Source organism: Rhinopithecus roxellana, chromosome 17 (genome assembly GCF_007565055.1).
Source record: "Rhinopithecus roxellana isolate Shanxi Qingling chromosome 17, ASM756505v1, whole genome shotgun sequence".
In the NCBI taxonomy this organism is placed as follows: domain Eukaryota; kingdom Metazoa; phylum Chordata; class Mammalia; order Primates; family Cercopithecidae; genus Rhinopithecus; species Rhinopithecus roxellana.
In genome coordinates this window covers 23,810,120-23,836,781 of record NC_044565.1, presented here as the reverse complement: position 1 = coordinate 23,836,781, position 26,662 = coordinate 23,810,120, and the positions used below count along the sequence as shown (strand labels likewise).

Genomic DNA, 26,662 nt, shown 5'->3' with positions numbered 1-26,662 from the left:
TTACAAATGATTCTAACGGTCATCTGGAAAAACAAATGGGGGAGAATATCCAAAGTGTTTTCAAAAAAATGAGGGGTAGGGACAAGGAAAATGACAAATTCGTACTGCCAGATATTAAACATATTACAAGGTTACAGTAAATGCTTTGGTGCTGGTACAGAAATAGAATCTCTGTGGAACTAAGTAGAAAGACTGAAAGAGAGTTCTTAGCCTATGATAAAGGTAACATTTCAAATCAATAAGGAGATGACAAACTGTTCAACAAATGGAGTTAGGATAATTAGTTGGCTGTTTAGAAAATAATGAAATACTTCTTATGCACTAAAATATAGATAGTTTAGAATTAAATATAAACAATAAAACAGTGGAAGGAAGCATAGGTAAATATTTATATAATCTTAAGGAAGGGAAGGCCTCTAATAATGTCAGGGTGACTTCTGCATAAACAAAAGAAAGACACAAACCACAAATTATTTGTAACATATATAACAAGATACAGAGTTATTAATAGATACAGAGTTATTAATAGATACAGAGTTATTAATATTTTAAAGAGCACTTTCAAGTAGATAAGAAAGAATGTATCCCTAAAAAAGTAGGCAAAAGATATAAACAGCTAATTAACCAAAGTTGAAATACAAATGTTAATAATCATATAAAAAAAATCTACATCAAGAAATTAAGAAAATGCAATTAACATGAGATTCTTATACATCTCCATGAAACTGACAAAAAGGGAAACGAAAAATATCTAGTATTGGAATGGTTATGAAGAAACACTCATCTCCTCCTCAGGGGACTGTAAATTGTTACAAATTTCCTGGAATGCAGCTTGACAATGTGTCTCTTTGCCACACTAATTCTACTCTCAGAAAAATAATCATAAATGTGCGTGAACAAAGATCTATGTAGAAGGATATTTGGTTTCATATAATACTTCATAATATTATATGAGATATTGGGAAGCTATCACAATGCCCAATAAGAAGAGATTAGTTAAATAGTATATATTAGATGAAAACTTCAGCCGTCAAAGATTACCATGTCCAGACTGAGCATCCCTAATCCCAAAAGCTGAAATCTAAAATGCTCCAAAATCTGAACCTCTTTGAGTACCAACATGACACCACAAATGGAAAATTCTACACCTGACCTCATGTGGTCACAGTCAGAATGCAGTCAAAACTTTGTTTCATGTACAAAATTATCTACAATGTTGTATAAAATTACCTTCAAGATATGTCTATAAGGTATATATGAAACAAATGAATTTTATGTTTAGAGTTGGGTCCGATCCCCAAGATATCTCATATCTCATATATGTATATGCAAATATTCAAAATTTGAAAAAATCCAAAATCCAAAACACTTCCAATCCCAGGCACTTTGAATCAAGAATACTCAACCTGGGCTGGGTGTGGTGGCTCACGCCTGTAATGCCAGCACTTTGGGAGGCTGAGGCGGGCGAATCACGAGGTCAGGAGATCAAGACCATCCTGGCTAACACAGTGAAATCCTGTCTCTACTAAAAATACAAAAAAAAAAAAAAAAAAAAAAAAAAAAAAGCCAGGCGTGGTAGTAGGTGCCTGTAGTCCCAGTTACTCAGGAGGCTGAGGCAGGAGAATATGCCACTGCACTCCAGCCTGGGCGACAAAGCGAGACTTCATCTCAAAAAAAGAAAAGAAAAGAAAAGAAAAATACTCAACCTGTAGCATAATACTTAATTGAGTTGGGGAAATGTTCATGAGTAGTATCATTTTATTCCCTGTTGGGCACACAGGAGAACACAAAATAAAGACAATGTTTATATTCCAAAGTTTTAATAGTGGTTATCTGTGAATGACTTTTGCATGCTTTGAGTTTATTCTTTTTTGTACTTTTCTGTTATCTCAAGTTTTCTCTCTTAAATGTGTATTGCTTTTGCAATTTCAAAAATGATTGAAAACAAGAAATAGGCAGGCATGGTGGCTTATGTCTGTAATTCCAGTACTTCAGGGGGCCATGGCAGGCAGATATCTTGAGTTCAAGAGTTTGATACCAGTCTCGGCAACATGCAAGACCTCATCTCTAAAAAAACCACAAAAATTAGCCTGATGTGGTAGCGTGCACCTGTAGCCCCAGCTACTTGGGAGGCAGAGGCGGGAGGCCGTGTTTGCCTCACTGCACTCCAGCCTGGGCAACAAAGTGAGACCCTGTCTCAAAAAAAAAAAGACAAACGACAACAACAAACAGAAAACACAAGAAATGAATAAAGGCAGGGGGTGCAATTGTAAGGATCTTGATGGAATTTGTTTAGATGTTTTTGAGAGACAGCTTAGGTGTTTGTGGTTGGGGTCTTGTACAACCAAGAGTATACCTTAGAGGTATTCAGACATGGATGGAAGGAGGCAAAATACCCTGCCTTTGTTCCCTGTACCCTTCATCCCTTAAGGGCCACTGTGGAATAGGTCAGAATATTCATTGTTTCACCATCTAAGTCTACAGAGGTCATTTTTGCCACATTGGCTGGAGGCAAAATACAGACCTCCATCTGCAAGAAGAGTGTCACAAGTGGGCAGGTGAGGGAGAAGTCCACTCCAGTGGGCAGTAGAAAGCAATGACTTCCTGATGTAGCAGGCTAGGAAAAGTATGTTCAGAGCACTGTAATTAAGATATATACTTCGTGAGCTTTTGCCTTTCAAATACCATCAGCTTGGCACTTGGGAGTGTAGAAGAGTCCTCAGTTCCAGGAGGAGGCAATATGATTTTGTGACTTCCTGCTGAAGGATACAGTGTTGCCCCTGATGTAGCCAATTAGTAAGTATCTGATTTCTCTTGACTGTTCATCTGAGACTTGATGGAGAAGGGCCAATACAGCCAGCCACCAGAGTGGAGTGTTTGCCTGCATAAATGCAATATATGAATATAATTTCAGCTATAATGTCTTTGTAGCGTACAAAGACATGGAAGTAAGTAAGTACATGTTTGGCAAAAGAGCCACTGAGCTGATCAGTGTGTCCCTAAGCTGAAATTGCGGGGAGAGAAAAAAGACTCAAAATGATCAAGCCAGATGCTATGGGAAGGGTAGCAGGGGTGGTTTGAAAACTAAGCAGTGCTCGGTTCCTTTGGATTGATTCTCAGTCCTCAGAGGTGATACTGGATTTATTTTTTAATTTCATAAAACATTAAAAGGGACTGTGCCAGCACTTTGGGAGGCCAAGGCAGGTGAATCATGAGGTCAGGATTTCAAGACCAGCCTGGCCAAGATGGTGAAACCCCATCTCTATTAAAAATACAAAAATGTGGTAAGCATCTGTAATCCCAGCTACTCAGGAGGCTAAGGCAGAAGAATCGCTTGAACCCAAGAGGTGGAGGTTGCAGTGAGCCAAGATCGCGCCACTGTGCTCTAGCCTGAGTGACAGAGCAAGACTCTGTCTCAGAAAAAAAAGTGGTGGGGGGGGTCTGTGAAGGTAGGTGTATCAATTTAGGATGGGTGAGCTTGAGTGAAGAAGGAAGAGCGGTAAGGCTACAGAACACGGTATTGCTATAAACAAGACTTACTACCTTGGTTAACTACAGACTTACAGCTCACTTTGGGGGCAGTGAGTAGATGAAACTTGACATTTTAATTCAGTTTCTGCCTGTGGGCTTGTTGAGGAAATGTTTTTGGAAAACTGAAGTAAATCAATGGTTGCAATGAGTTGAATGGGTGATTCCATGATCCCGTGGGCACTGGAGAGTTGGTGACAAGGAATAGCATTATAAAAAGTCAGTGGAAGAACAGACCTTGTTCTGAATACATCAACTAGGGTTCTTTGGTTGCAGCAATCAATTCCAAGTAACTTGAACAAAAGCAACCTTGTTGGAAGGCTGTTGGGAGCACACAGAATCTGTGGGAAAGCTGGAGAACCACCCTTAACAGAACAGAAGAGTAACCCAGATGACTCCAGGAAGCCAGGAATCGGGAATGGCAGGTTCTATCTCAGAAGAGAAACTGTGCTCAAAGTGCCGCAGTTATAATGTATGAATTCCACAGCATTATCTTTTTGTCTTTCTTGTCAAGATTCATATTTTAGGTAGAGAGGATAGAAGGGTGGGTAGCACATCTGATCATGGTGATAAGCCAGTGTAAACCTGTAGGGGAAGAGGTAATTCCCTAAAAGAAAACCTGAGTACTGTTAGGAAGTAAAGAAATGTTTGCCAGGCATTCCCAAATAAATAAATGGGCTCAATAATGACATGGACAGTTGCTTCAAGAAGAAAAAAAGAGGATATCAAAAGTTATATCATCATAGATCAACTCTGTGGATAGATGATCTAAGAAATTAATATTGTCTGGATCTTGATGACAAAGTAGTCATAAGGATAGAATGTGGTTTGACAGCAAACTTCAGATGGGTACATTTTCTGGAAATCTCAGCATGCCACAAATTGAACACCTGAAGAATTCTTTACATACCTGTTGGTTATGTATTACTCAGAAGATAAAGAAGACAACAGAGACACCTGCTTCTGTGAATGCAGTCTTGATCAGAAAGCATGATTCTAAAAGGGAATATGGCTGGGCCAGTTGAGAGGCTTATAGAGTTCTGAGTTCGTAGTCAGAGGGTGCATGAGAAAGTGAAGGGGAGAGAGACTGTAAGGAACCCAAATGTGACTGCAGAAGGAATTCTCTGATACATCATCTACTAAGTTACGCAAAAACATCAAAAGAAGGATGTGTCCCAAGAGGTGACAAAGAATAGAATGGAAGGGCACTTTGTTGAGTGAGCAAGCATGTTGGTGCCTCCTAGGTGGCAGGTGTTTATGAGAATGTCAGGAAAACTGAAGGACAGAAAGAACTAGAGTTGTCCACATGGCTATTGGCCACAAACAGAACCAATGGTTTTCTAAAGCTATCTTTGGGAACAGACAGGCAAGAAAAGGAAGGAATAAGTCCATCTCTTGTGACAGGTAGAAAAGGTTAGTGCAGTACCAGGAAAAGACTATTATTGACATAATTTTGTTTTTATATTTTCTGTCAAAAAGAATGAAACAAACACAGTAAATATGAAATAGAAGGTTGAGTGAGTATCCTAGTAAAAGACCCCTAATACCACAGATGTACTCTTCAAGGGTACAGATGAATTTCACCTCAATGTACTGAGAAACCTGTAGCAAAAATCACCCATCCCTGTTGGTGATTTTTAAGAAAGAGCAGCAAATGTAAAAATTGCTCAGAGAATGAAAAAAGACAAATACGTTTCTGACTTTAATGACATAAAAATGACTGAAGATTGTTTAGAATGTAGATGATAAAACTTGACACTCCCAGGAAAACATGAGATCAATTTATTACAGCAAATAAAGAATGAAAACCTAGGCCCTTGAGTAAATCCATCAAAATGAGTCATAGCAGATTAACTTTACTTCTTTTTTAGTGTTGTAAGACTGATGAGGGAAATGCCACCAGCATAAGGCTGTATAAGAGAATACAAGTTGAGTTCAGCAAGGCACATGACAAAATCAAAGTATTCAGTTGGACAAAATGGAGAAATATGAGTTACAAGAGTTCACAGTTGACTAGTTGGTGAGAAGGAACAATGCCAGTGACCTCTTTAAATGAAGAGATCCCCAAACATACCCGCCATGGGTTGACCTAGGAGCTTTTGGGAAGGGCAGGACATTTTTAACTAGGTCATCTTCAGAAAACATTTGTTGATGTATTCATGTTGACCTAGAAGGGGGCCTCCTGGGTGTGCCAGCAGGCTTTATCCTTCTTTCCTGTTGAGAATTTTATGAGCAAATTGAAGGAAGATATGTAAGGCAAAGTTTACCAGATTTAGAGACGACACCATGCCCAGAATGATAACTGAAGTATTGGATGATGGAATAAAGACTCAAGAGGAAAAAAAAGTTTTAAGCCAGAACAATGGATCACAGCCAACCAACCAAGTTAAATTGAACAGTGACACATTTATAATAACAGTTAGTATTTGGGTTAAGAGTAATGATTTAATTAGGAAGATATGAGGCCAAATTTGACAGTAGTTTAAGTGGAGAAACAGCCAGAGGCCTTAGTTCTGGCTAAGAGGCCACAAGCTTATATAATCCAATAGCATTCCAGGACTGCTGGCAAAATTGATGAAGAATTAAGTTCTATCATTGTAGAAATCAGGTCATGGGAGATGGTTTTCCTACTGTACTCTGTTCCTGTAACCCAGAGCTTTAGAACTAGGACTCTGAGGTCACACTGCCTATTTTTGGATTTCCCTTCTGCCTCTTCCTAGTTCTACATCTTTAGGCAAGGCTTTTAACCTCTCTAAACCTGTATTCCTCATCTGTAAAATGGATAGAATAATAGAACCTATATCACAGGGCTTTTATAAGAATTAGGTAGTAGGTATAAAACTCTTAGCACAAAGGCCAACATCCAACGTATTTGGTAAATGTGTTTTGTTGTTGTTGTCACCATTACTCTATAGTAGATTATTTTAAGAAAGGCACTAAAAATAAATAAATAAATAAGAATTTTTCCGGAGGCAAGAGGTTTGCAGACTTTCTTCCTTAAAGAATACTTATAGAAACTTGAAGTGTATGTTATTTATTGCTATATGATAAATTAAAATTCAGCAGCTTAAAGCAATAAACATTTATTTTCCCACATGGGGTCTGAGAGGAATTCAGAAGTGGCTTTGCTGGGAGGTTCTGGGTCAGGGTCTCTCATTGCGGTTGCTGTCAAGATGGCAACTGGGGTGCACTGTCATCTGAAGGCTTGAGTGGGGCTGAAGAATGGCTCACTTACAAGCTGTTGGTAGGAGGCCTCTGTTTTTCCATATGGACCTCTCCATTGTGTGTCCTGATGACTTAGCAACTAGCTTCCCCCAGAGTGACCAATCCAAGAGAAAGAGAGAGAGTGAGAACAAGGCAGAAGATACAGTGCTTCTTATGACCTAGTCTCTGAAGTCACATCCCATTCATATTCTATTGGTCACACAGACCAACCCTGAGACAGTATGGGAGGGCATTTCACAAGGCTGTGGATACCAGGAGGTAGGGATCATTGGGAGCTATCTTGGAGGCTGGATGTCAAGGGGAGTTTAGGACCACAAAGACCCAGAGGTTTAGTGGCTGACTATAGAAATGGAAAGGACTGCTGTATAGAAGAGGGAGACATTCTGTGTGGCTTCCAAGGATGGAATTCAAAACAATACACAGAGGTTTCTGGGAGGCAGATGTTAGTGTGGTTTAAGGAAGAACCTCCTAGCAATGATCTGCCCAAACAGAATGCCAGTACTAAGGCAACTCATTCTATTTGGGGCAGTAGTACTTAGTACTGCCTTAGAGACTGAGCCCCTGAGTACTGGAAGAGTAGAGCACAGGTTGGGTGTCCTCTCCCAGGGACACCCTATGCAGAACCCTGACTGGGTAGAAAGATAGCTGTGAGTACCTCTGACTCTTTGATATTTCACTTCTGGATTGGGGAGAATTTTGTGAAAGGAGACCCTTAGGGCTTCATTTCTTTTACTTTTGAGGAAAAACAAATTTTTCATGGAACTATGAGGTCTTTGCTTCTGAACCAGTATGGCTTGGAGAAACTATTAAGAGGTAAAATGACCCTGGTGTTTCTGGAATCCCTTAACATTTCTCCTTTTAAGAGCAGAGCTCCAAGTTGTTTGGTTTACACTTAGCCCAGGGGATTTAAACCAGGAATTCCCAACTTTTTTATGAGGCAGAGCCTTTAGATCATGGAAGAGGCAGGAATATTGGCATTGAGTTTTCCTCACGGGGAATCCTGGCACACCTTGGAGAGAGGGAGGGGGTTGCAGCTCTGGGAGATATTGTCCGGGGAAGGCTCAGATATCCATCAATGGAAATCGGTCTACTCTTTGAGTATGCAAAAATACTAGCTGATGCTTTGCTGGGGATTCCCATAGAGAGAACTGAGAATGCACTCATTTTCAAAATAGACTCCTGGGGAAACTTTTTAAGTGGTTGGTGGGGGTGGCGAGGCACTGCTATATTGGTCGCCGTGTGGGCATATAATGTAGAAAACATCCATAAGCAAAGGGTTTCCAGGGACATTAACTCTAGAGCATACCCTGTTTACTCCTCCCTTAGCCTGATCCTGAAATGATCAGGGAAATATGAAACTGTTTCTAAATGTATATCAGTACTGGAAGCTCTGAAGACTTTCTGCCAGTGCAGGTGGCAGCCCTCCTACCCTAGTCCAACAACCACTGCTCTGGAAGACAGGATTGTCAGGAGCAGAATCACCCAAACAGCCCAACCTTGGAAGGCCAAGGTATGAAGGTGAGGGCAGGCCACTGGATCCTATCAGTGCCTCAAGAAAGGACACAGTCAAGGCCACAATAAGTGACAAACTCAGTCAGCTCTCACTACTGGCATGGCATGAATGTCTGGAAACCACAGGGGAAAAGAGAAAACTCTTTGGTGTGTACCTGTTGTCTCCTGCTTCTACCAAATAGGTTTCTTAGATATTTGAAGGCATTACAATTAAACTTCCCCTTTTCTGTCTTTATCTGGGCCCAAAATATTGAATAGTGCCATTGTCTCTGATGGAGCCCACCGTAACTCCCCATCGTGCTACACGAAAGCAGATCTTTCTCTGTAAAGATGATGATGCAAGAAATCGCTGGCCACAAAAAAGGATTTTATCATATGAGAAGACTTTTTGAGGAATATCAACAAATGGCTCTATTCCTAAGAAATGAGTAAAGATATTGAATAATCTAATTTATGTCTTCAAAACTGAAGCTGACATTGCATCTATGAAACAAGTAAGAAACAGCTGCAAAGAGATGACAGAATATGGTGACCAATTTTAAATCCATAGTACACTAATGAGCAGAAGATTAGACATCACAGTAAAGTCAGTAATTTGTTTAAATGGCTGGGAAATTTCTCCCAGAACTCAGGACTCAAAAACAAAAATAATGAGAAAAAAAGGGAAAAAGACCCAGGTGATCCAATATACAGATAATTCCAAAAGGAAAAAAGAAAACCAAGGCTGACACAATCATCAAATATCACTAAAGAAAGCTTTCTTAAGCTGAAAAAGACTTGTCGTTAAGATTGAAAGCATTAACTTCAGGGTAATTTAACCAGTTCTCATTGCAAAGAAAAGGTCTTATAAGCACTGAGGTGAAAATAAAAACAGGTTACAAAGGAATATAGTAAATCTAGCTTCGGTTTTTTTCGTCAACTGCAAGCCAGAAGTCAGTGGTGGGAGGCCTATGGGGTCCAAAGCTCATGACCCAAGTTGTTATTCATATGCAAAGCCATGTGCATGAATGAAACACAGATGTTCTCAGACATATAATATTTCATTACATGGATATACCTCTCACATGCCCTTCCTGGAAAAAATGTCCAAAGAGCCTCTTCAGCTAGATAACAGCTATATCAAGATTAAAAACCCCCAAGTGGGGAGGATATAATTTTTTCAAAGCCAGTGATAATATGTTCAAGCAACTGTTGTCAGTTTAGTTATACTAGTACAGATGTCAAAATTATTGAAATAGAAGTGATATATAAAATAATGAGGATATGAAATCAGATGACAGAAATAAAAACTGGTAACTGGGAAGAGAAAGAAGGAGGAAGTAAGTATGCTAATTTTTTTAATCTAATGACACATCAGATTTCATTTTTAACATTGATAATTGAGAAAATAAACTAAATTTTTTAAAAATTTAAACAATAAAAAGGGTATTTATATTCTAAATCACCACAAAAGAGGAAAGAAGTCAAAGAAACATGATCTTTTATATAAAAGACAAAAAAGGCAACCTACTAAAAATAATAAACATTTGTAAAATGTTTTCTAAACACAGGTTATTTCTTCTCAGTGATAAGATGGCAAGTCGTTTGCTTAGGATATTTGTATTTCCAAAAATTATACAATGAAGATGTGTAACTTTTTAAATAACAAATTATAAAATCCCTTGTGGGGGCTGTTATAAAATGTTATTTGATGTGTAACACATTACCAGTAAAACTAAAGAATGGATGGATGAGAAGTTCCCAGTTATAATAAGATATGATCAGGATATTCTGGGCTAAGATGGTCGTGCTTTTTTTTTTTTCCAGTGGTAACGATTTAAGATTTTGCAGCTGGTGAGATACATGATCATGGCCATTTGGAGAACTGTAGAGCACTCATATTCTATGTCAAGAAGATTGATATTATAGTAGTTTCCATGCTGTCCCGCCTTGGCAATTTCTGCCCAGAGGGTTTTGAGAATGCAGTAAATTTACATTAGCTGTATATCATTTCCATCAAAACAGCTGTGCCCTGCCTGCTGTCAATTGTGGCTGCACCACTTTATATTTTGTTTTATAGAGTTGCAGAAGCAGCCTTTGCCCCATCCACACTTTATTCAATTCACATCTGATCTCACTCCTCACCCCAAAAGACTGTTACTACTCCTGGAGAGGTTTGTGAAGGTCAACCTGATCCTTCCAGGATGGAGAACGGACAGAACAGACCTTAAGCTGGGGACCAGGGTTTCAAGGTCGAGCCTCCCAGTCAGGGCCAGATTGACTTCAGATTGTAAGTGCAGGGCATGTTGGTGTTTGGGTGAGGCTCCCAGAAGAGACAGTGGGAGAAAGAGAGAAAAATGATATGATTTATTGTGAGGATTTGTCCCACATCAGAAATTCTCTAACCAATCCCTGAACACTGTTCAGACTTAATGTTTGGCATTAAAGTAACACTCCTGCTGTAACAGATAAACCCTGAATGTTGTTTATTTCCTGCTCATGTCAAAGGCTCTGCAGGTTTTCCTGGCCCTGCAGACTTCTTTCCATGTATTTATTCAAGGACCCAGGCTCCTTCCATCCTGTGGCTCCTCCCTCCTCCATGTCCTGCGGGAGCCTCTCTATTCAGACAGCAGCTGGGAAAAGACAAAGGGAGATCACACAGGGAGGTTCTCATGGACCAAGCCTGGAAGTGGAGCATGTTACCTCTGCTCAGATCCACTGGCCATATCCTGGTCACATGGTCACACCTAACTGCAAGGGAGGCTGGGAAATGTAGTCTGTATTCTGAGGAGAAAAAGAACTCCAGATTTAGGGGAAATCCTGGGAGTCTCTGGCCCACACTTTATCTTTTGCATATTTCCTGCCCCCTTAAGAGAGAAGTTTCCCAGCTGAACTCTTTCAATTAAAAGAAAAAAAGTTACATAAGTATAGTGGTTGGAAATGGAATGGATCAAATAGGCTGTACTCTTTTGGGGTTTTGTTGTTTACGGTGGGAGTGTGTGAGGTTTCTGTCCACAGAGACCAAGCCTGAGGTCGTCTTTTACCGAACATCTTTCTTCTGAGCATCTTCTGTCTTCTCTAAATGATTACTTTGTCTCCTTCCTCCTTATTCCTTTTTAATGATAAAACATGAGACAGTAACATGATTTTTCTTGCACAGATTAAGTCTAGATTCCTGAAGGCCAGTCTTCTATAACACTACAATTCTGTCTGTGAATAAAACGCTAAAAATAAAAATTGGTTAAGCTTTAACTGTGTTTATAATGTTGTGGGGTTTTAATTTTAAATGGTTGTGTTCAAACTCTAAAATGCTCACTTCATGAAATTTGAAAATTTATAAAAGAAAGTAATTGTGCATAATTCAACCACTCTCTTACATCTCAGCTTCTTTCCTCTTGAATATAATCTTGATTGAAGGGCTTTTATCTAAGGACAACCAAAATCATCTGTACAAAACTCAGAGGGAATAGGAAAGAGAGTCACATTTTTGTCATGGGACATAGTCCCAACTACAAATTCACTTCTATGTTTTTAAGACTGTTGAGTTTGCCTTAAATTTACCTCTGTATTCTTCAGTTTTCTCACTTAAAATGAGGAGTATCCTTCCTCCACCCACACTGCATCTGCAAACTACAGATGAAAAAGGCACCTGTCAAAAGTTCTGAGGACATAAAATGTTCTAGAAAAACAATCATCCCAATAGTGCTTATATGTGCTCAGTGTAGAGGGTTTAAAGGGATTATGGTTCAAAGACTCAGCAAGAGGAAGCATTTTTTCCTAAGGGTGGATTGAGAGTTTCCTGCCAACCACTTTACCTAACAATTTTGATACTTATAAGGAGAATAGAGGCACACAGAGACTGCAAAGGCAGGTAGCCCTGGGCTCTAACGGGGCTGTTCCTCCAACAAAGCCAGAACAGAATTCCCCATCCAGCAGGACTGGGCTCCAGTTCCCAGAGCCATTCACATTCTCATTCAAAGCCAGCTGATGAGAGCCAACATAGACCTCCTTGTTTACTTTGTGAATGGAACCTGGAAGTAAAGTATTTTCCAAATGCTGCTTGACACCAAGAGGATGTAATTACAATAAGGGGCTTTCTGGTTTGAAGATATGAAAGAAGGAAATGATTTGTCTCTGTGAAATCAAATTATCACATATTAAAAGAAAAGGGGGAGGCTTAGCTTCCAGTCCTCAAATCAAAATCATGACCTGTAATTTTCTTTTTTTTCTTAAAATTACTAAGACCAAGGTAGGGATAGAAGAAGCCACCTGGGAGCTGGAGAACGGGGTCATGAGGAGGAAGAGGAGCTTAGTGGGAGAGAGTGTGATCTTCGTCCAGTATATTTCCCGTCTATTTCCATTGCATTTTAATCCGTAATGAATGTAAAATGGTGATTGGCAAGCTGCTTGTGGAGTCTCACACCTGCCTCTCTCCTCCTTGTGCCTTTTGGGGGAGGTAGTGATGTTCCCAGGGGGAGCTGGGGTACAGGTAAGAGGCCAAGTTGAAATATGTGTGTCGTGCATCTTTAGATGGATACAATCTCTGGTTTTAGCCCTCACTTAACATGATTCCATTGAGGTTTTGTTTTCATTTCCCAGAGCCTATTTGCTAATTAAAGCCCTTTGCCTTGGGTCTCTTAGCCCTTTTAATTCCAAAATACCCCTAAATTTTCCTGTTAATTCCTGATTTGTTTATTTTCCAAAGGAGAGTCATCTTGAGTGTGTGGAAGATGCCCACAAGGACTTCTTAACTCTCAACTCTCTCACACACACACACGCCCTCTGAAGTGACAGTGTGCTGTATTAGAAAGGGCGAGAGCTTTAGAGGAAACCAACCATGAGTTCTGGTTTCAGCTCTGCCATTTGCTGACTTTGCAGCATTGAACAGCCTTAAACCCCCTGAGCTCCACTTTCCTCATCGGTAAGATGAGATAGTGAGGATGCCCTTGCAAGATTTTTGTGGGAATTAATAGAATTCTCTCTATAAAATGCTGGGCATAGCACTTGCAGTAAGTGAACAATCTAATAGTAGCTGCTACTAATAATATCATCATCATCATCATCACAGTCCAACCTCAGAAAATTCTACATTGGGTTAAAAACTCTAAGACCAGGTACTTTAGATGGAATTGAAAGTTGGCAAAATACTTCTGTGTTCATGTTATCTGATTTTCTTCTCCCTGTTGGAAAAGAAAAAGGTACCAAAATGATGCAAACTCTGCTTTTGCCTTCAAAGTAAGTGTGATGAACCCCACTGGGCTTCTCTGACTGTATCTGTTTTCCCAGTACACACATACACACACACACACACACACACACACACACACGGCTGCTGAATTCTCAATAACCAGTATTTTGTAGGAAAGTAGAAACTAAATTGTCTGCTTTTTTACCAATATCTTTGTTTGAATTTGGTTCCATCACATCTGATGCCCCTTGGGTTTTTCCCAAAGGGAGAAATGGTCAGAGGGAATTAAAATGGCTCAGATATTCCCTTAGGTTTCCCCTACAGCATCTTGTTTGAAGCTGCAAAAGCAATTCAGAAGTCCATCTTAGGCCTGCTCTGAGCTCCTGGATAAGAGCACTGTGTAGCCCAGAGGTTCCTGCCCTTAGTGGAAGGCCTGAGAGCATCTCATGTTCCAGCCACCACCCTACTTCCAGCAGCTCCTCAATTAACCATCATCCCTGGACATGCAGAAATCTCTTTTGCATCTGTATTTTCAACCACTGCTCCCTTGTGTGAATAATAAGTTCCATATGTATAGTTCCCCACTCCTCCCCCAAATAAAGTAATACTTCCTCTTGTTTCTCCTGAAAGTGCCCCTTTCTGATTACTAGAAGATGTTCACAAGTGTTCCCCTTCCTCACTGCAGTGTGATCTGTGGGTTGGGATCATGTGCCTTTTCAGCATTTGTCTTTCTGGACTTGAATAGCATCCTAATTTTCTATAGCTCTTCAGTCTCTCAATATCAGAGAAAACTGGGATCAAATTTCAGTTCTACTACATTCCAGGTACATGTCCATTGACAGGGTTATCTAAGCTTCAGTTTTGTTTTCTTATCTTAAAAATAGAGACCAATAATGCTAACCCACGGGGTGGTTTTGATGTTTAGTGAGATAATATGGAGTCCCTGCCCTTCAGTGGGGATGGAGGGGTGGGTAGGATCTAAAGTCAGTGTATGATCAGGGAAAGTTAAAACGCAAATAGAGTCAAATTTCTTCAATATTGGAAAAGACCACTGAAGAGCTAGTAGATTTTCCAGGAATTATGTTATAGGAAAAATATGTTCTCTTTTACGCATAGAAATTCTCTCAGTAAATTGAGAATCTGGGGTTGGGGGATGGTAGAGACAAAAATGGCCCTGCCGCACCCCACCCAGCTGAACAAGTGGAACAGCGAAAGAACTGTAGCACTGTAGTTACCTTTCTCTCTTTCACTGCTTAACTGCAATGAAGGCCCCTTCTCTCTTAAACGATGGTACTGCAAAGCTAAACTCTGTTTTCAAATGGTTTTATATCCATCATTTAAAAGATATTCAGTGTTTTGGGTTTTAATAATGAATGAGTTGCATAATTATATTTATCTCATCTCCACCATCCCACACTCCCCCTTCTAAGACAGCAAAATTGAATTCCCCTCATCAGTTGGTAACACTTGAGATCAATTTCCTACTGTTAATGTGACGGGGATTCCTTTTCCATAACCCTGCTGACATCCCCGCTCATTTGAAAACTCTCTTGTTCTTCTGCCCGCACACACCGCCCCAGGAAATGCCCATATCGATCAGTTTCCTCGATGGGGCATTGCTCCCTCTGCAAAGGTCAGTGGCATTGCCACACCAGATGTTGACAGTGCTCTTCCTCTTCGGGATCATTCACAAAAGTAAGAATCATTCTCACCTCCCCCTACCCACATGCCCAGGGGAGCAGGGCCCCTGCTCACCAAGTCTCTCTGGACAGGCACTGGGTTCTAGACCATTTACTTCTCTAAGCTCTGGCTTAGCAGTTCTGCCACTGGAGTGTAAGCCTCCGCACCAGCCTCTCCTTCACTCCATAGCTGCCTTTGCAGGTTCACGCATCGCCTCCAGAGCTTGGAGTTCCACCCTTGTAAACTGGGCCCGCTGCTGCCCTGAAGCCAGCCTCCCATGCCAGAGCTGAGTCCAGAGCCTTGGGTGACTCCAGCCTGGCCTCGGGGTAGAATGGAGGCCTTGATACCTGGGAGTATCAGATTTATACCCCCTCAGCTTCCCCAGTAGCTACTGCTGACTCCCATCTTTACTAAATTAATCTACTGCCTTTTCTTCTAGACATCCAAAAAGTATTAGTTGGCTTTGCCATTGTAGTATCTGAAGACAAAACATTTAGTCCCAGGTCAGAAACTTTGGCTGAAAGTTCCTACTAAAAAGCCAGACGTCATGATTAAATTGTTAGAAAGTTAGCTATGATATTTGAGGAAGTTATGAAATGGCTATAAATGATGTAAGTTCTGCAATGGGCAAACGTGTTCACAACTTTTGACATCTGGGGAAGAGAGTTAAGAGCCACGGGCTCAGCCGGCTCCCACTGACCAGCACAGCATGAAGTCCAATTAGGGCTGCTTTTAAAGGGGGTGATTGTGCTCAGTGGTGTGGACGCTGCTCCCACGGGAGCAGGGCTGTTGGAAGGAGCTGTCCAGATGGCTGTCTCCCTGGCTCCTCTGAACTACGGAGACCCCTCCTGTGAATTGAATGGGGGATTTCCCTGACCCTCAATTGCTATTCCAGACCCTCTTCCTGTAAGTGGGGTTGGGCTCCAGGCCCTATTAGTGGGTCTGTGGTCTCTGGGCAAAGCTTTCACAGCTTCCCCGGAGAGCAGTGGTGTCTGCAAGATGTGCATTTGGTTAACATGCTGGAGGGGCCTCTCATAAATTTCATGGCAACAGGAACTGAGTGGCTTTGAAACTCCAGCTGCTGGTGGGCTCGATATGAGGTCTGTTCGGAAAACTGGAACATTTGCTTTTCCTATCATCAGCCCTGAGTGCTACTCAGACTTGGTGTCTGGAGGAGATGCACCAGAGTCCTGGGGGCCAGTGCCAGTCCTTCTCTGGCCTCAGCTGGCACATCTTGAGGAGACTTTCTTTGGACATTCCCTGCTGGCCTTTGCCACCTTCCTTTTCTAAGTGATTCTTTTTTTTTTTTTTTTTTTTTTGCATTTTAAGTCTCTAGGCCTTTCCTTCCCTCACTCACTATTTTCATGAATTTTCAGAAAAAAAAAATAGAGTGGGAAAGGGAGAGTGAAGGGAGGTAGAGAAAAAAATAGGAAGAGAGAGAAAAGCAGGAAGGAAAGAAAGAGGCAGACTGAGAGACTGAGAGAGAGGCTGAGAGAATCATTCTTAGGAAAGATACAAGGAATTTGGGAGTTTCCTTGTAATGCTCATTTTTATAAAATAACTAGAGGCAGTTTTGCCCCCCAAGGAGGAGATTGTGCTCTAAGTTACTGAGCAAACCGTTACCCATTGACAAGGTTATCTAAGCTTCAGTTTAGTTTTCTTATCTAAAAAATGGAGACTATTTAGGTTAAAGCAGGCCACCTACCCTGCCTCGACTTGGGGGATGATGTAAGGAAAGCCCCTGGCACTTAGCCAGCACTCAGTAAGTGACACCCCCGTCCCTGCCCTCCCCCACCTTCACCAAAGTGTCTTCCATAGGAATAGCCTTGTCTGCCTGGGCCGACCCTGCTGCGGTATTGGGGGTGTTCTTTGCTGAGCCTGGGAGGATCTAAGACAAACACCTTTAAAGGCCCCCAAATGGGAACAGTGACTCACCCTCACTTGTTGCAGGTGGTTTTAGTAAAGCACATCAGCTCATAAGGCACCCTAGGGACACACAAGCCCCAGTGCCGCCCTCCTGCAGCTGGCTCACCCGAAGGGTGCACAGGAAGAGCAGAGTGGCCACAGTGTGGCTTGCCCTTGGGACTGTGGTTTGACACACTCCTCCCTGTCCACTTATGTCTCAAGTTTGAATCACATCCCCTATTAGAAAACCTGTGACAAGCTCCAAAGCTGCCGAATATGCTGGTGGAAGCGGAACCCGTCCTGCACATGGTGCACATTGAACTCCTCTGGGTGGTGGGGGCAGGACAGCACCCTGTGCAAAGAGCCTCGAACTTGAATTAAACGCTTGTTTTTAAGATGTTTGGTTATATGGGGGGGCAGGGCGGCGGGGGGAGAATGCACATAAGAGAATAGAAAGAGTGAGCTTAGGTGCGTGTTCGTGTGCAGCGTGTACTTACATGGTTCTCTCTACATGGTGGATTACGGATGGGTTTTATTCTCTAATATGGTATTTATTATATATTGATTTATTTTAATTCCCTAAAATGTATCACTTTTGTAATGAGAAAATGTTTTGAAACTTTTGAAAAAGTTTCAAGAGTGAATGTATCATGGTTGTAGTTAGGTAAAGGGTTTTTTGTTTTTTTTAATAAACAACCTTTTAATGATAGTCCACTAGCATCAAGCTCCCTTCATCCTCTCTGACCTTTGGGCTGAGGCAGACAGGTGGAATTACGGAGGACCAGGAGCTTGCACTCTAAGCCTCAGGCTTGTTTCCACTCTGGTCTCTGAATACACAGAGCGAGACCACCACGTGTCATCTGCCATCACTGTCACTGTTGCATGGAGTTTCTTCACAGCTTGGACTCTTCTGGCTTCCTAGTGAGCTGTGTGAAGTGAAGGAACTGATGGTTTACACTGGCAGATGCTTCTTTGGGAAATTGTTCAGGATGTCATCCACCATAGCACATGAAGCCCCCTTCAAAAACACTCGCAGAAGAAGAGAAGTTGCTCTCCGACCATTGCTCTCCAACCATAGACTTAGGGAAAGCTGAGCCTGTCCAGCTTGTGCAGAACAGGTATCTATATTCCTATCTAATGAACCTTATACATCCTTGCTAAGACTGCCAGGAGGCATAGAGTTAGATTTGTCCCTCAGTTTCGGCACGTGAGTAATTTTCTAATATCCATCTTTGTGTGTTAACCTGGTGCCTGTTTTGCTCATTGCTACTCCTTACCTTTACTTTCCTTTGTCCCAATCTCTCCTTCCCTCTCTCACTGCCTGCTTGTCTGTTTCTTCCTGTTTCCCTCCCTCCCCTCTTCTCCTTCTCTTCCTTTTCTCTCTCATCGCTCTCATAACCCACCCCCCATGTCTCTCTACTCTGTCTCCCTTCCTGTCTCTTTCCCTCCTTCTTCCCTTTTATAGCCCTGTCCCCATCTCTCTCCTTCTCTCTCTTTCTCCCACACACACTTCTTTCTCGTTATTGCCTTTTCATGGTACCTATTTTTATAACACCTCCTCATGTCATTTATAAGAGGCGGCAAAGGTATCCATCAATAGGGGTTAAATGAGACCACAGCAGAGTCCACCATTCACCCATCAGTTTTGGAGAAGAGTGTTCCACAACAGATTCCAAGTTTTCTCTGTCTTTGGGTGTATTTCTACTTACCTAATACTTTACCACAAAGAACTTCAGCAGATTTAAGGCTTTAGAATCACACAGGAGTTTGAAGAGCCGGAAGATAATCAACTCCAAAAAGGACCCTGGCCTTTCTACTTTTCCAAGAGCCCATTTATCCTTTGCTTCTGTGTAACGCAAGCCTGCATCTCAAACATTAGTGTGCATCAGAATCACCTGCAGGGGGCCAGATGTGGCGGCTCGCACCTATAATCTCAGCACTTTGGGAGGCCGAGGCAGGCGGATCACCTGAGCCCAGGATTTCGAGACCAGCCTGGGCAATGTGGTGACACTCTGTCTCTACTAAGATACAAAAATTAGCTGGGTGCAGTAGCATGTACCTGTTAATCCCAGCTACGCCGGAGGCTGAGGTGGGAGGATTGCTTGAGCTTAGGAGGTCAAGGCTGCAGTGAGCCATGAACGTGCCACTGCACTCCAACCCTGGATGACAAAGTGAGACCCTGTCTCAAAAATAAATAAATAAATCACCTGCAGGGCAAACGTTACAGTATAGCAATTCTATTTCAATAGGCCTGACTTTAAAAAATCACCTGGCAAGCTTGTCCCACAGATTTCTGGGCCCCACCCCAGAGATCCTGATTCAGAAGGTGTGGGCTGGGTAGGGGTGGCAGACAGACTCAGGGGAATGTGAAGCTGTCTGTCCGCAGATCACACTTGGAGGAACCCAGCTCAAAGCCCTGACAAGGGATTTCCTCTAGCCACTTGGAGGTGGTGGTTTAAACGGCCTTTTGTGGAGCCTGTCAAAAGCCTTTTTGAACATGTACATCAAATGAGATCCACTAGCCCAGCAGTCCCCAACATTTTTGGCACCAGGGACCAGTTGCATGGAACACGATTTTTCCACAGACTTGGGAGGGGTGCTGGTTTCAGGATGATTCTAGCATGTTACATTTATTGTGTACTTTATTTCTATTATTATTACATTATGATATTTAATGAAATAATTATACAACTCACCATAATGTAGAATCAGGAGGAGCCCTGGGCTTGTTTCTCTGCAACTAGACAGTCCCATTTGGGGGTGATGGGAGACAGTGACAGATCATCAGGTATTCGATTCTCATAAGAAGCACACAGCCTAGATCTATCTATCTAACATGCACTGTTCACAATAGTTTTCCCGCTCCTATGAGGATCTAATGCCTCTGCTAAACTGACAGGAGGCGGAGCTCAGGTGGTAATGTGAGTGATGGGAAGTGGCTGTAAGTACAGATGAAGCTTTGCTGCCTTGCCAGCCTGCATTGGCCTCTAGGGTCTAGCCCCTTCATCTCTCTGTGTTTGCTCCTTGACACATTCGGTGAGTACAGAGAAGCCAGTCATGCAAACTACAGCAGACCCTTCCTGTCTTAATTCAACATCCAGCGTCTACTGTTAGCCAGTGACTGGGCCTGTTCCTCAACCACTCAGGCCAAGCACATGCAGGTGACTGTAACCAGCCCAGGCAACTGGACCCAGCAGTCCTGCAGACTCCTGCTCAGAGGAGGGTCCGGCAGCCCCCAGTTGATATCGCCACCTGGCTTTGGGCTTCTCTGCTTGTCCTCATGTGTGAAAGACAATAACTGTCATTAAGGGCTAAAGGAGACACTTGGACTTTTAGTTACACCTCACTGAATGTATGGGGGGATTACATACTGTAGTGGTTTTACCACATGTGGATATTCATTCATATCTTGGGATTGTCAGTGGTGATAACAGGAGAGCTAACAGCTGAGTGTCATACCAGACAATCTCTTGAGTACAGAACTTAACAAGCATTACCTCATTCAACCGCAGAGGCACCAAGGAGGCAGGGGGACCCGCTGTCTTGTAACTACAGAGGCAGGCTAGGAGAGGCCAGCTGCTTCAGGTGGCAGAGGCAGGATTCAAACCCGTGTCTCTGACTCCAAAGCCCATGCTTTTAACCACTACACAATGTGTCTCCTTCAATGTCAAGGATTCTATTGTATTTTTAGTCTCTGCTTTTCCCCCCTGGAATTATGGGATTTCTAAAATGATGACACTTCTAGAAGCAGCTCATGAATAGAAAGATAGCAACAGGAGTTTAATATTTAGAGATGGTCTAAAATCTCCCAAGATATGAAATGTTCTATCATTTCTCAGAGAGCAAGAGCTCCAGGAACATGGTTTTTTTTCCTTAAAAAAAACTAAGTGGGAAAGACCCACTCCTGAAATACCCAAAATACAAGCATAAGAGGATCTGTTGAAAGGAGCGACGGAGACTGTATCGATGGAGCTGTCCTGAAATAGCGACATACCATGCCTCAAATTTACTTTGGACAAAATGGGAGTGGAATAAAGCCCAAAGTGCTGCCTGGTCAGCAGGTCTGTTGTGCATGATGGTGCTCTTGAATTGGCTGGCTATTTTTATTCCTATCTGAAAGCCAAGGATGGAAAATCCTGAGAGGTTTGGCGACCACCCCAAGCTTGGGAGAGTCATGGTACTCGGGCTCTGAGTAGGACCGTCTCAGCCCCTACTCTGCTCTTTTTTCTCTCTCCCCATTATGGGAAAGAGAAAAGAATTTCCCAACACTGACTGTGCTGCTCTCACATGGGTTTCTTGCTTTAAGTAATCTTTTTTTAAATTATTTAATTTTTTTAAGTTCCAGGGTACATGTGCAGGATGTGCAGGTTCGTCACATAGGTAAATGTGTGCCATGGTGGTTTGCTGCACATAACAATCCATCACCTAAGTATTAAGCCCAGCATGCATTAGCTCTTTCCCCAATGTTCTCCCCACTCACCCTCCCCCAAAAGGCCCCAGTGAGTGTTATTGTTCCCCTCCCTGTGTCCATGTGTTCTCTTTGTTCAGCTCCCACTTATAAGTGAGAACATGCAATGTTTGGTTTTCTCTTCCTGCGTTAGTTTGCTGAGGATAATGGCTTCCAGTTTCATCCATGTCCCTGCAAAGGACATGATCTCATTCCTTTTTATGGCTGCATGGTATTCCATGGTGTATATGTATCACATTTTCTTTATTCAGTCTATCATTGATGGGCATTTGGGTTGGTTCCATGTCTTTACTATTGTGAATAGGCCTGCCATGAACATACGCATGCGTGTATATTTATAATAGAATGATTTATATTCCTTTGGGTATATACCTAGTAATGGGGCTTTAAGTAATCTTTATAGCCTTATCACTCCTAGTCTTACCAAGAGAAGCCCTGCTACCATCTTCGTGCATGTCCTTCCCAGACTCCTTCATGTCTAATTTCTATTTGTGTTTTTTTTTTTTAAAGGAGGATCATCATACTATACAGACCTTACTGGAAACCCATTTACTTCACTTACTGTATATCATAAGCACTTTTGTATCATTAACTCTTCCGCTTCTGCATCAATTTAATGGTTACAGAATATTCTTTTGTACCTTTCTCTTCTCTTGCTTTCAAAACAGATTCTTATGAAAGCTATCTAAAAAAAAATCACTGTCACTTTGCAAAAGTGAAATTAGGTAGCTCTTGGGTTGAAATAGTAAAATTGCTCTGTTATCTTTGAACTACCTTAGTTTGGGGGGAAAATTGTTTTGCTGTCTACAAAAACGAAAAGCTGGAAAGCGTGCTATACAGGAGCTCTAGGCCTGTCCTAGGCTTTAGGAAGTAAGTGAGAGCCAAGGAGGGGGTGCCCCAGGTGACAACCCAAAGTCCCAGTCATCGGGGGCTCCACCTTCTTGACTGGTAGGGTGGGAGGTGTGGGGTGTGCATGTCAGCTATTCCTGGATCTGAGCCCTGCGTCTTTCCTCTCCCCAGCAGACCCGCCCGTGGCCGCAGCAGTGGTGTCCCATTTTAATGACTGCCCAGATTCCCACACTCAGTTCTGCTTCCATGGAACCTGCAGGTTTTTGGTGCAGGAGGACAAGCCAGCATGTGTGTAAGTATCCCCTGTTCTCCTGGAGTTCTGGGGCTGGGGTCAGTCTGACATCCAATTAGAAGAGCATTTACCTCCACAAGACTTGCCAGAGGCCCAGAGACCCTTGGAACCAGATGTGTCAGAGGATTGGAACAGTGGACTGAGGGACATCTTTTTCAAAACCAGCTGGGTAAAAATCCAGGTTCCAGGGCCCCCAGCCCACAGCCACTGAGGTAGAACCCCTGGAAGTTCAAGCCTGAGGCTCTGCATTTTTAACAAGAATCTCAGGTCACTCATGGATTCCGTAAAGTCTGAAAATTCTTGGATTCAAATTTAATTCATAACTTAGAATTTCTGAAGCACAAGACACTGGGATGGATACCTTTGAGTGGCCAAAGTCTCTAAGATGTGGTCTCTGCCCTCCAGCATCTTCACAGTCCAGGTCATAAAACAAGCCAGAAGCGTAGGCGAAGGGCTAGTGTACGTAAATGGTAATAGAACCAGGAGCAATTTAGAAATAAAGATCCAGGACATGCATGGTGGTCTCCACACCTGGCTGAGCATCATCCTCCTTGGGGGGCTTCTTGAAGTATTACTGAACCCTGCTCTGACCTACGGAATCAGAATCTCAAGGAGTAGGAGCTGGGAATCACATTAGTTCAGAGCCATGGTGATTGCCACAGTCAGCCAGGTTGGGGAAGAAAGTCACTCAAAGAAAGCTTCCCAGAGCAGGTGTTAGGATTAGGCCAGCTGGATAGAGTAGAGAGGTTGTTCCAGGCCTCACGTGCTTGGGGGACATGCTACTGCAGATCAGCATGGCTACACCAGGGAGACAGAGAGGAGACCAGCTTAGAGACAAATTGGAGGCCAGAGCCTTTTGAAAGCTGTCTTTATTCTTTAGGCAATGGAAGCCATGTGAGTTTCAGAAAGACGTATTTAAAAACAATCAGTCTGTCTATAATAGAATACTATTAGGGGGACCTATATTGAACCTTGGCACTATGACATTTGGAGCTGGGTAGTTCTGTTGTGGAAACTGACCTGTATACTGAAGGGTGTCGGCAGTATCCCTGGCCTCTATCTACTAGATGCCAGTAGCACCACTATCCCTGGCTGTGCCAATCAAAAATATCTCCAGACATTGTCAAATGTCCTCTGCAGGGCAAAACTGCCCCCAAGTTAAGAGTCACGGATCCGTATGAAATTGTCATTTTTGTAGGTCAAATATGGTTGAGGATCAGCAATTTCATACTCATCGTTAATAAAAACTGGCACCTATTAAGGTTTTGGCTTCATGTCAAGTACTGTTTGAAGTACAATCCATGTGCTAACTCATTTAATCATACTGACCCCATGAAGAAGAAAGAGAGGCTATACCCAGCTCACATAGCAGGGCCTGGACTCGAACCAGTCTCTCTGGCTCCTGAAGCCGAGTTCTTAGCTATGATGCTTAAGGCCATCAGATGCATCAGCCCAGGAGCCTGGGGACCAGGAGAGCCTGCTGCAGTAGGCGGTGTGGGCAGGGCTTTCCTCTGCCTGAGGTGCAGCTGTGTGAGCCTGGGCAGGCCCCTCAGGGTGCCTCTGAGCCTCACCTGGAGAGGAAGAAGGAGAGGCACACTGGCCACCCTCCTCCTTGGAACACCGCAGGGCTAAGAAACTCCTCCAGATGACAGGCCTCCGCACCCTGTTAATACAAAGCACGATGATGATGATAGACACTGTCATTATTCATGATTATCATTCTTATTAATAATTAACATACTAGGGGCCCCTGGGGGACTGATGGGGCTGTTTTCATTGGTGCCCTGGTCATTGTGGAAAAACACTGGCCCAGAAGGAAGTTTGCCCTGGTGACCCAGATATCAGAAAGCTTCCCCGTACAACAGGCAGAAGGTACTCTCCCACCAGCCACGTCCAGGGCTCGGCCCAGAATCAAGCATACAGGCCTCTTGTGCACTGGGCTATGAGTTTAGAGAGTCCTCTTTGGAGAAAAAGGCAGGTCTTTACCAAGTTCTGACCCAAAGTGAGTCAGAAGCTCAGTTTTTCTCCTCAGGTGCCCTCCCCACCAGATCAGGGCTGGTGTAAACTTTCCAAGAGCTGGCAGCCAGGCAAGTCAAGCTGAAGAGAAGTCCCCTCTTCAGCTGTTGGAAGCCTCCTGAATGCTGGGGTGGGTGACTGCTCTCCCAGTCCCCTCAGTCCCAAGCCCTGCTCTTGGCCCAAGGGAAATATAACTGTCCATCACATTCACACACCCTAACACTTTGCTAATCAGGGTGATTGGCCATCTCTCCACATTCACATCATACACATTACTATTAGTAATAATAGTAAGTGCTCAATAAAAGCTTAGTTCATGGCAGGCATGGTACCCAGCACTCTGCCTACCGTAACCATGGATCCCTCACAACTCCCCTCTCAAGTAGGGATTATTACCCTTGTTGTGTAAGTGAGAAAGCTGGGGTTCAGAGAAGTTGAGCCACTTACCCAGAGTCCCAGAGCTAGTAACTGGCAGAGGTGGGGTTCAGTCCCATCATTCCAGCGCCAGAACCCATACTCCCAGCTGCTGCCCAGAGGGTGCGATGCCTCCGCTTGGCAAAATTCACCTCATACCACTCAGCTCTTTTGTTTCCAGGCATCTTCCCCCTGCAAATTAACCCTCCTCCTAAGAAAGGTCAGGGTCATCCCCAAGCTCAGTCCCCTGACCACAGACTCTTAACAAGTTTTTCCTATGGGCCAAGTGCAGGGCTACAGAGACAGCTGAGACATACTCGCATTTGGAAAAGCTGACCATCTTGGGGAAGCCACAGCCATGCAAGCAATCACACCTCTTTGCCTCATTTTCCCCTCTGAATCTTGATGGCCCAGGGACGGTATTCAGTCTACAGAAATGCTTTATATGGCAACAGATAATGAGCCACACTGTTCTTAGGTGACTTTAATCAGTTGTCAGCATTTTAGAAGTCAGATTTCACATTTCCATGCAGACGTCCGGGTCCTCTTGAATAAGCAGAATGGCAACACCGGGCCTGAACTTCCAGACGCAGCCCCTCAGCTGGGACTCACTCAGGTGTGCCGCCCCAGATAGGGCTCGCCCTCTCCAGCCCTTCATTCTCCACCTCTCCCCAAAATTCCTGACAGCAACATGGAACATTGGTCCCTGATCCCCTGTTGCCCTGCTGCTCTGCTTACACCAGCCCACTTGGCTCACTTTGCCATCCACGGGACCCCTTGGGGCTTGCATGTATTCAGCCCTGGGACAGGGTCCTCTGCAGGCCCCTCTGCAGCACTCCTTACCCCCCTGATGGCTTGTGAGCTCTGGGAAGACAGAACCACACCTTATCCCTTTTTGTATTTATAGTACCCAAAAGAATGTTCTAATTAATGAATTCCCTCTAGACCAGAAACACTTGAGTGCATGTAGAGAAAGCAGAACATTCTGTCCCTGCTCCTGTGACTTGCCCAGCCTTGGGAAGCTGACACACACATCCTGGTCAATAAACCTGCAAACCCTGAGGTCAGGCCCCATCTGTCATGGCCTCATCAAGCAAACCCACAGGGAGCCAGGATTCTAGTCTCCAGAGGGAGCACTTTCTAATAAACTCCGTCTTCCATAAGAACAACAGTCTTTAGGTTTCCAGAGAACCTAAAATGGCATCTCATGCTATAAAATGAGGGAAAGAAAAAAAGTTTAAACAAATAACTAGTCACAGACTGCCAAAGGTGGTGAAAACTAGCCTTAGATATTTATGCTTCAGGTGAACCTCGATGGTATTTTACAGCTCCCTTTAATAAATCCCCTAGCTCCCGACCACAGCAGAAAACTAATGGGAAGAGAATTTGCAAAGACAGTAAAGCTATAGAAATGCAAGGTTAGGACTCTCATCACTTTTTCCCCGAGGCAGATTCCTCACACCATTGGTCTGCTGCCTGCAGAAGCCTTCAAACAAAGGAAAGCCGTTGAAGGAAGCCACTCAGGTGACAAGTTTACCCCTGGCAACCAGTTTGAAGTTTCTCACCTGTCCCAAATGCTCCTTGGTGACCCAACTCCCTGACAAGT

General features: G+C 43.1%; 1 protein-coding gene across 3 annotated transcripts in view; it reads left to right on the top strand.

The window, feature by feature from the left end:
- TGFA (transforming growth factor alpha) overlaps positions 1-26,662 on the top strand; it is a 107,374-nt gene that overhangs the window by 66,519 nt on the left and 14,193 nt on the right. For 2 of the 3 annotated variants that reach the window (XM_010361903.2, XM_010361901.2), the window contains exon 3: positions 22,506-22,626. In XM_010361903.2, coding sequence (XP_010360205.2) covers positions 22,506-22,626 — 121 coding nt within the window. The remainder of the gene's footprint in view (positions 1-22,505; positions 22,627-26,662) is intronic. The other variant, XM_010361904.2, reaches the window with a different exon arrangement.